Source organism: Macrosteles quadrilineatus, unplaced genomic scaffold (assembly GCF_028750875.1).
Source record: "Macrosteles quadrilineatus isolate MER2022 unplaced genomic scaffold, UCM_ALF_1.0 Scaffold_17__1_contigs__length_3442018, whole genome shotgun sequence".
Lineage (NCBI taxonomy): Eukaryota > Metazoa > Arthropoda > Insecta > Hemiptera > Cicadellidae > Macrosteles > Macrosteles quadrilineatus.
Genome location: NW_026542610.1, coordinates 68,928 through 79,647, shown reverse-complemented (window position 1 = coordinate 79,647; position 10,720 = coordinate 68,928). Strand labels below are relative to the sequence as shown.

Below are 10,720 nucleotides of genomic sequence, written 5' to 3'. Positions count from 1 at the left end.
TCAACCCAACCTCAATCGGCAGCGGTGGCAGAATAGCGCTTCGTAGTTACACACTCTCTCGTTATTTACACGTCTCTGCTACTGCTGCTATCCTTTCCCTGGCTGAAGAGGACTAAGTCCTAAAACAGCCTCAGTCCAGTAGGGTTTTATTCTCAAACCCTATCCAAAACTAAGCTATATTATACGTAACCGGTGTTAATATACATAATTTTCACCATGGAAGGCATAGCGGAAGAACTGCACAAACCTGCTAGGAAAAACTATACCAATCGTAATGTAGATGTTGAGGGAATAAACGACTTGTACCAAGCCCACATAGTAGAGATGCAGTCATATTGAATTGTGATTCTGCGCCCTGACCTACGTATAGAATTACACTAAATGATATTCAAGATACAAAAGAACCATTTTATTTAATTCTTAAACACATCAATGTAAACAGAATATTTACTAACAAACAATAATAAATCAGCTGATGAATTAATCACTTACAGATTTAACTATCTAACACTTTTCCCCTCCTTCTTTTTACGCAGACTCTACAGCTCCCATTCTTTGTCTCATCTGGTTGGCATGCTTTCTTTTTATAACACCTCCACAAAGTACATCATATGAATACAGTTCATTTCTATTTTTCACCATTCCAGCTGACCGACCATTTCCATGTTCATTCTTAATCCACACATCTTCTCCTTCTTCAAAAGATCGAACTTTCTTGTTGTTTCTCCCTTGTTCTTTCCAAAGCTTCATTTCCATCTTTTTCCTAAGATTAGGTTTCATATTGTCAAAAAGTGTTGGTAGTCTACGACCGAGAAACAATTCTGCCGGAGCCCTACCGGTTGTTTTCTGAGGCGAGTTTCGGTAGCTAAAAAGAACATTTTGAAGAGCTAGCATTCCATCTCCGACCTCTGACCGTGCCTCTCGTATGGCTTTTATTTTTTCTTCAGTAGGATATATTTCATTTCGGTTGATTGTATGTCCCAAGTAAGTTACTGACTCTTCAAAAAATTTGCATTTGCTAGATTTTACTTTTATACCAGATTCTTTCATTCGTTTCAAAACCTCTCTTAAATTTCTTAGATGTTCGTTCTTATTCTTTCCAGTTATGATAATATCATCCAGAAGAACTCCAACCTGTGGTATTCCAGCTAAGAGTCTTTCCATATATCTCTGGAAAATACCTGGGCTGGATGATATCCCAAAAGGTAAACGTTTGTATCTATAATAACCACTATGCGTTGCTATTACTAAATACTTTCGGTGTTCTTCTGCAACCTCCATGTGTAGGTAAGCATCTCGTAGGTATATCTTGGAAAACTCTTGTCCACCGGCCACTTTATTTGTTAGTTCCTCAAATGTTGGAATAATAGCATTTTCTGGGACCAAATTTGGATTGAATGTGACTCGAAAATCTCCACAAATTCTTATTGAACCATCGTCCTTCTCTACGTTGACTGTTGGAGTGGCCCATGGAATAGCTGTAGTAGCAGGATCTACCTCTTCAATGATATCCTCATTGACAAGTCTTGCAAGTTCACTCTCAATTCGTTTTTTCAAGGGAAATGGAACCCTGCGCGCAGAAAAATGTTGGGGGTTTGCATCTTCTTGAACGTGAATTTGTGCTTTATAACCCTTGATTTTCCCATGTCCTTCAGAGAATACATCTTCAAAGTCTTTTAGTACTTCCTTAACCCTCACATCATCCATCTTTTGTTGTTTTAGATTTTGCTTACATCTTACTTTACTAATAGTTACATCAGGAGGGAGTTCCATATTAAAAGCTAATATCCATGGTAAACCAAATAATGGTTTCTCATTTCCATTTACTACTGCTACTTTTAATCTACGTGTCTCATTACTTACTGAAACATTGACATAACATTCACCAAGTATATCTAAAATATTGTTCCTATATGCCACAAATTTTGGATTAGTCTTGTCAAGTCGTGGTGAACCAATCTTCTCCCAAAGAGGCTTACCTATCATTGAGGCCCAAGCTCCTGAGTCAAATTCCATGTTTGTAGCTACCTTATTTAACTTTAAATAAATACGTGCTTTAAAAATATGTCCTCTTTCCTTTTTAACATCGTTTATCCTCATGTCATGAGAGTCTGCTTCAGATTCTTTATCTTCTGATTTTTCATGCAAATTATTCACTCGTTTTTGCCGACATACCTTTCCAAAATGTCCTATTTTTTTTGCACTTCAAACACTGTTTTTGGTAGGCTGGGCATTTGCCAAATTCATGTTTTGTTCCACATCTACTACATGGATGATATGTCTTTCCGTTATATTCCACTTCTCTCTTAGACCCCCTATTGTTTCTTCTTACTTGCGATACTTCCAGCTCTTTATCGTTATTCTTGAATATTTCATGACGAGCTCTTTCCATTGAAGTGGCCAGTTCAAAAATATCTTCAGATGTTTATTTGTCACCATTTTCTTTTACACCATCAGGCCATCGTTGTCTAATTTCTACTTCAAACTCTGGAAAATGTATACCTCCTGCCAATCTGTCTCTTATTCTTTCATCAAACTTATTCTCATACTTGCAAAATTCTGCTACATTTTTCAAACGTATTACAAATTCTTAAAGGCTTTCGCTATCTTCTCTGATGCATTTTTCAAACTCCATTCTAGCTGAAAATATAGTTTTTCTAGCTTTGTATACTGACCTGAAACCATTACCTAGTTCTGCCCATGTAGCCTGATGTACTTTCAAAGGCAGTAGAAAGTTTGAAATTTTTCTTAATGGTGCAGGACCCACATATGCAAGCAAAAGATCCCTTCGAGCATCCTCTGCTCTATGAGAGTCTTCTCTCAATCCTTTTACCTTGCATAATAATAGAAAATGTGCTTCATAATCGTCCCACCTACTAGACTCATCATAGCTTTGACATTTGAACTTCTCTATCTTTGATTGTAATGTGTCTTCTTTAGTTTCATACTTATCTTCTTCGTTGAAATAACTATTTCTTCTTTTGGTTCGTTTACTCATCGTCGCCAATATAGAATTACACTAAAAGATATTTATAATACACAAGAACCATTTTATTTAATTCTTAAACACATCAATGTAAACAGAATATTTACTAACAAACAATAATAAATCAGCTGATGAATTAATCACTTACAGATTTAACTATCTAACACTACGTACCGTACAGAATATGCTTGGTGGACGTTTCTTTCAAGACTTTAGCAAACGGTTGTTTTGGAAAATTTACAATTAACAGTTGGTTTTTTTTCGAAAGAAAATAAAAATATTAAGATTCCGTTTTCATTTAAAACTGTACATTACTAATTGGTGTAACGGAGTGTGTGGATTCCAAGACATAGACAACGTTTTATCGCGTGTTGAATAGTGTCGTCGCTGCGACAGTACCCCCACGCAACACTGTAAGCAGTTATAAAAACGTTTGTAATCCGAATGTGCTACTTTTGATTAATGTAAAGAGCGATAATAAGGTTAAGCGAAACATTGGATTAAACAAAATCAGCTACTGCATGTTGAGCGATCCGTCAGTTCCAACACCAGCCACTTATGTCCACCGCGTCTTAGACACAACTCGAGACGTTTTCCGAACAACGGTTGTCAGTGTGTGTCAATTCATAATATCAAAATTTGATATTGTTTATTAGATTAGTTGGTTTATTTTAGCAAATAATAAAAAACCCCAACAAAATAATGTTAGTGTTATATATTAATAGACTTAACTTGTGTGTTACTGAAGTAGTTGTAGGTGTACACTTAACGCGACATCGTTCATGGCATAGTCGCACACTTGGTAAATCACATGTGCCGTGGGGAGAAATAATTTGTTTCTTGAGACGATATAGTTAATATATTGTATTTTTGTGTGTGAGTCAGAAACAAATACACATTCAAGAATGAAAACATTTATATACAATTCGAAAATTGTTTTGTAAGTTGTTATCTATCCATGACGGAGAAAGTAGGCTACAAGTAGGTTTTTTTTGTTGTTTTTTTAATGAGTGAACACTAAAACGAAGTATAAATGACAACAATAGACGAAATTGGTTGCTCTGCTAAGTTTGGAATAAAAGGCCTAAGGTAATTCACAGTGCCTAAAATTCGTTGAAGTTCTGTCTTATTCTTAGGTATTTCCAGTTCATTAAAAGCTCTGATTCTGTCACAGTCATGTTTAACGCCATTACAATCAAATTCTTGTCCTAAAAATCGCACTTTTTCAACAAAGTATTGAATTTGATCCTTATTCAGTTGAATGTGGTTTTTCCTTGCCACATTGATAACTTCAAGTACAATTTTGTACAACACCTCTTTGGTTTCTGCTGCACACAGTATATCTTCAAAGTAGGTCCCCGATCCTCTGCGATGTCGTTGTGGCTGTAGAGTTCCCTGATGTGGTCGAACGCCGACTCCGCAGCCTTCTGGAAGAGCTTCGCTGATTTCGCCTTGGTGAAGTCCTCCAGCGTTGGAACCCCAGCCGTTGCTCTGATGGTGGTGTTCCGGACGAACCAGGGCTTGCCGGTGATCCGGCGCAGTGTCCTCGACTGGACGGCTTCCAGTCTCCTCCTCCTCCTTTTGGTCCTGCTGGCGAGGGCCCACCAGGCCTCCGAAGCGTACATCATGCAGGAGCGTACAAGGAGTAGAAACACGGTGATCTTCGTCTTCAGCGGCAGAGGAATTCTCACCTTGAGGAGTGGCCACATCAGTCTGAGAATGCCGGTAGCCTCAGACACCTTCCTGTTTACATGATGCCGAGAGTAAAGCTTCGAGTCCAACGTGACGCCCATGTACTTGACCGTATGTCTCCACGGGATCGGCGTTGCATCCAGCATCACTGCGGGAGGTTGGCCACGTCGTCTATTCCGGCGCTTCACGAAGCAGACTGCGGTGTCAGGCCCCGGGGACAGGACATCCATCTGTCTCTGCATGACTCTGGAGGCCAACTATTAATTGTAAATTTTCCAAAACCACCGTTTGCTAAAGTCTTGAGAGAAGCGTCCACCAAGCATATTCTGTACGGAACGTAGGTCAGGGCGCAGAATCACAATTCTTACCGGGACAAATTTAGAGCATCGTCGGTCAAATCAACGATGTAAACCCGCAACCCGACCCAACCAAAACCAAACCTCCCTTTCCGAAAACCACAATCCAACCGTAAAGCTATCCTCAATAAAACAAATACCACTCAACCCAACCTCAACCGGCAGCGGTGGCAGAATAGCGCTTCGTAGTTACACACTCTCTCGTTATTTACACGTCTCTGCTACTGCTGCTATCCTTTCCCTGGCTGAAGAGGACTAAGTCCTAAAACAGCCTCAGTCCAGTAGGGTTTTATTCTCAAACCCTATCCAAAACTAAGCTATATTATACGTAACCGGTGTTAATATACATAATTTTCACCATGGAAGGCATAGCGGAAGAACTGCACAAACCTGCTAGGAAAAACTATACCAATCGTAATGTAGATGTTGAGGGAATAAACGACTTGTACCAAGCCCACATAGTAGAGATGCAGTCATATTGAATTGTGATTCTGCGCCCTGACCTACGTATAGAATTACACTAAATGATATTCAAGATACAAAAGAACCATTTTATTTAATTCTTAAACACATCAATGTAAACAGAATATTTACTAACAAACAATAACTAGGGTTGCTTTCAGAGAGGTGAAAGCCAGTTGAGCGGAACAAACTTGATTTGATATTTGTATAAGTAACTAAATGTAAAAAAGTCAATAGATGTACTAATGCTGGTTTTATTGATTAAAATTATAATAATTCAGATTTGTTTTTACTACATCTTGTTATTCAGATCAGATACCTCTTCCAAAAGTGCATTATGGTAGTTTTGACCAGGAAAATATTACAGTAGTTGGAATCTGGTATTAACATCCAAAAAGGGCATTAAAGTATAAAAAAGAGAAAGGAAATTTAACATTCAAATTCAACTGTAGCACTGTAGCCTACAACAAAAATATTGGACTTCATTTTTCACCCTTACAATCGGTTAAAGTAGGCTCTATATTAAAGTATAAAAAAAAAACAGTAACTATTAAAAAAACGAGTATCAAAGTATTACAACAGGAGGGGAAATTTGACATTTAAATTCAACTGTGCAACATAAACATTGGTCTTCATTTCAACCCCTGCAATCGGTTAAACCATAGATAAAACATGGTTAAACTCAGCTTTATTTGCTACCTTCCCCACATGCCTAGATTAGATCAGTGTTCAATCTGCGTTTCATTAATAAGTGTAATAACTTACTGCACCGTCGATGTAATTCAACATAATATAACCTGTGATGTATTATCGGATTAAATATCGATTTCGATGCGGTGCGATATATCGCTTATTAAAACCTGATTTCTAACATTGGCTGTTTTTAACCAGCTGGCAACACAAATAGGTTCCAAAGAAAGTAGTCACTGGTCCGTATCCCTCCGCTCCTTGTTTATGCTCCGCGCATTGAGAAAGTAGTTCCGTATATTTTCTCGATTTTCAGTGAATTTTGCGCCTTAAAAAAATGTTTTAACGGCATTTTCTTGTTTATTAAAATCATAGGAATAGTTTAAGAACGTTTAAGAGAAAAGTCTAGAAAGTTCAGAAATACCGTAAAGGTACTCTTGTTTACATTTTTTTTTGTAAACAAAAAACTGTCATATGGCTACTTTTGTCCCATAAGTCTAATGTTAAAATTTGGAAATTTTAAGTTCGTTTTAAATTGCATTAGCATTATCTAATTGAAATTTGTTTGTTTAAAAACCATCTCACTATTAGTCTAAGTAATTTTGTTAAGTTTGGCTGAAATGCGTTCAGCCGTTATTGAGTGATGTTTCTCTATTTGTTGCATTGAAGTTGATCCCAAAGAGCTACGCTCGCTTCGCTCGCTCCGCTCAATAAATCAGCTGATGAATTAATCACTTACAGATTTAACTGTCTAACACTTTTCCCCTCCTTCTTTTTACGCAGACTCTACAGCTCCCATTCTTTGTCTCATCTGGTTGGCATGCTTTCTTTTTATAACACCTCCACAAAGTACATCATATGAATACAGTTCATTTCTATTTTTCACCATTCCAGCTGACCGACCATTTCCATGTTCATTCTTAATCCACACATCTTCTCCTTCTTCAAAAGATCGAACTTTCTTGTTGTTTCTCCCTTGTTCTTTCCAAAGCTTCATTTCCATCTTTTTCCTAAGATTAGGTTTCATATTGTCAAAAAGTGTTGGTAGTCTACGACCGAGAAACAATTCTGCCGGAGCCCTACCGGTTGTTTTCTGAGGCGAGTTTCGGTAGCTAAAAAGAACATTTTGAAGAGCTAGCATTCCATCTCCGACCTCTGACCGTGCCTCTCGTATGGCTTTTATTTTTTCTTCAGTAGGATATATTTCATTTCGGTTGATTGTATGTCCCAAGTAAGTTACTGACTCTTCAAAAAATTTGCATTTGCTAGATTTTACTTTTATACCAGATTCTTTCATTCGTTTCAAAACCTCTCTTAAATTTCTTAGATGTTCGTTCTTATTCTTTCCAGTTATGATAATATCATCCAGAAGAACTCCAACCTGTGGTATTCCAGCTAAGAGTCTTTCCATATATCTCTGGAAAATACCTGGGCTGGATGATATCCCAAAAGGTAAACGTTTGTATCTATAATAACCACTATGCGTTGCTATTACTAAATACTTTCGGTGTTCTTCTGCAACCTCCATGTGTAGGTAAGCATCTCGTAGGTATATCTTGGAAAACTCTTGTCCACCGGCAACTTTATTTGTTAGTTCCTCAAATGTTGGAATAATAGCATTTTCTGGGACCAAATTTGGATTCAACGTGACTCGAAAATCTCCACAAATTCTTATTGAACCATCGTCCTTCTCTACGTTGACTGTTGGAGTGGCCCATGGAATAGCTGTAGTAGCAGGATCTACCTCTTCAATGATATCCTCATTGACAAGTCTTGCAAGTTCACTCTCAATTCGTTTTTTCAAGGGAAATGGAACCCTGCGCGCAGAAAAATGTTGGGGGTTTGCATCTTCTTGAACGTGAATTTGTGCTTTATAACCCTTGATTTTCCCATGTCCTTCAGAGAATACATCTTCAAAGTCTTTTAGTACTTCCTTAACCCTCACATCATCCATCTTTTGTTGTTTTAGATTTTGCTTACATCTTACTTTACTAATAGTTACATCAGGAGGGAGTTCCATATTAAAAGCTAATATCCATGGTAAACCAAATAATGGTTTCTCATTTCCATTTACTACTGCTACTTTTAATCTACGTGTCTCATTACTTACTGAAACATTGACATAACATTCACCAAGTATATCTAAAATATTGTTCCTATATGCCACAAAATTTGGATTAGTCTTGTCAAGTCGTGGTGAACCAATCTTCTCCCAAAGAGGCTTACCTATCATTGAGGCCCAAGCTCCTGAGTCAAATTCCATGTTTGTAGCTACCTTATTTAACTTTAAATAAATACGTGCTTTAAAAATATGTCTTCTTTCCTTTTTAACATCGTTTATCCTCATGTCATGAGAGTCTGCTTCAGATTCTTTATCTTCTGATTTTTCATGCAAATTATTCACTCGTTTTTGCCGACATACCTTTCCAAAATGTCCTATTTTTTTGCAATTCAAACACTGTTTTTGGTAGGCTGGGCATTTGCCAAATTCATGTTTTGTTCCACATCTACTACATGGATGATTTGTCTTTCCGTTATATTCCACTTCTCTCTTATACCCCCTATTGTTTCTTCTTACTTGCGATACTTCCAACTCTTTATCGTTATTCTTGAATATTTCATGACGAGCTCTTTCCATTGAAGTGGCCAGTTCAAAAATATCTTCAGATGTTAACTTGTCACCATTTTCTTTTACACCATCAGGCCATCGTTGTCTAATTTCTACTTCAAACTCTGGAAAATGTATACCTCCTGCCAATCTGTCTCTTATTCTTTCATCAAACTTATTCTCATACTTGCAAATTTCTGCTACATTTTTCAAACGTATTACAAATTCTTAAAGGCTTTCGCTATCTTCTCTGATGCATTTTTCAAACTCCATTCTAGCTGAAAATATAGTTTTTCTAGCTTTGTATACTGACCTGAAACCATTACCTAGTTCTGCCCATGTAGCCTGATGTACTTTCAAAGGCAGTAGAAAGTTTGAAATTTTTCTTAATGGTGCAGGACCCACATATGCAAGCAAAAGATCCCTTCGAGCATCCTCTGTTCTCTGAGAGTCTTCTCTCAATCCTTTTACCTTGCATAATAATAGAAAATGTGCTTCATAATCGTCCCACCTACTAGACTCATCATAGCTTTGACATTTGAACTTCTCTATCTTTGATTGTAATGTGTCTTCTTTAGTTTCATACTTCTCTTCTTCGTTGAAATAACTATCACTTCTTTTGGTTCGTTTACTCATCGTCGACAATATAGAATTACACTAAAAGATATTTATGATACACAAGAACCATTTTATTTAATTCTTAAACACATCAATGTAAACAGAATATTTACTAACAAACAATAATAAATCAGCTGATGAATTAATCACTTACAGATTTAACTATCTAACACTACGTACCGTACAGAATATGCTTGGTGGACGTTTCTTTCAAGACTTTAGCAAACGGTTGTTTTGGAAAATTTACAATTAACAGTTGGTTTTTTTTCGAAAGAAAATAAAAATATTAAGATTCCGTTTTCATTTAAAACTGTACATTACTAATTGGTGTAACGGAGTGTGTGGATTCCAAGACATAGACAACGTTTTATCGCGTGTTGAATAGTGTCGTCGCTGCGACAGTACCCCCACGCAACACTGTAAGCAGTTATAAAAACGTTTGTAATCCGAATGTGCTACTTTTGATTAATGTAAAGAGCGATAATAAGGTTAAGCGAAACATTGGATTAAACAAAATCAGCTACTGCATGTTGAGCGATCCGTCAGTTCCAACACCAGCCACTTACGTCCACCGCGTCTTAGACACAACTCGAGACGTTTTCCGAACAACGGTTGTCAGTGTGTGTCAATTCATAATATCAAAATTTGATATTGTTTATTAGATTAGTTGGTTTATTTTAGCAAATAATAAAAAACCCCAACAAAATAATGTTCGTGTTATATATTAATAGACTTAACTTGTGTGTTACTGAAGTAGTTGTAGGTGTACACTTAACGCGACATCGTTCATGGCATAGTCGCACACTTGGTAAATCACATGTGCCGTGGGGAGAAATAATTTGTTTCTTGAGACGATATAGTTAATATATTGTATTTTTGTGTGTGAGTCAGAAACAAATACACATTCAAGAATGAAAACATTTATATACAATTCGAAAATTGTTTTGTAAGTTGTTATCTATCCATGACGGAGAAAGTAGGCTACAAGTAGGTTTTTTTTGTTGTTTTTTTAATGAGTGAACACTAAAACGAAGTATAAATGACAACAATAGACGAAATTGGTTGCTCTGCTAAGTTTGGAATAAAAGGCCTAAGGTAATTCACAGTGCCTAAAATTCGTTGAAGTTCTGTCTTATTCTTAGGTATTTCCAGTTCATTAAAAGCTCTGATTCTGTCACAGTCATGTTTAACGCCATTACAATCAAATTCTTGTCCTAAAAATCGCACTTTTTCAACAAAGTATTGAATTTGATCCTTATTCAGTTGAATGTGGTTTTTCCTTGCCACATTGATAACTTCAAGTACAATTTT

General features: G+C 36.8%; 2 protein-coding genes across 2 annotated transcripts; both read right to left on the bottom strand.

The window, feature by feature from the left end:
- Nucleotides 1-528: 528 nt before the first annotated feature.
- LOC129005201 (uncharacterized protein K02A2.6-like) lies at nt 529-1,707 on the bottom strand. The gene has a single exon (XM_054434034.1). It carries the CDS (start codon nt 1,705-1,707, stop codon nt 529-531), a length of 1,179 nt encoding a protein of 392 aa, XP_054290009.1.
- Nucleotides 1,708-6,958: 5,251 nt separating this feature from the next.
- LOC129005200 (uncharacterized protein K02A2.6-like) lies at nt 6,959-8,137 on the bottom strand. Its single transcript, XM_054434033.1, has one exon. It carries the CDS (start codon nt 8,135-8,137, stop codon nt 6,959-6,961), a length of 1,179 nt encoding a protein of 392 aa, XP_054290008.1.
- Nucleotides 8,138-10,720: the final 2,583 nt, after the last annotated feature.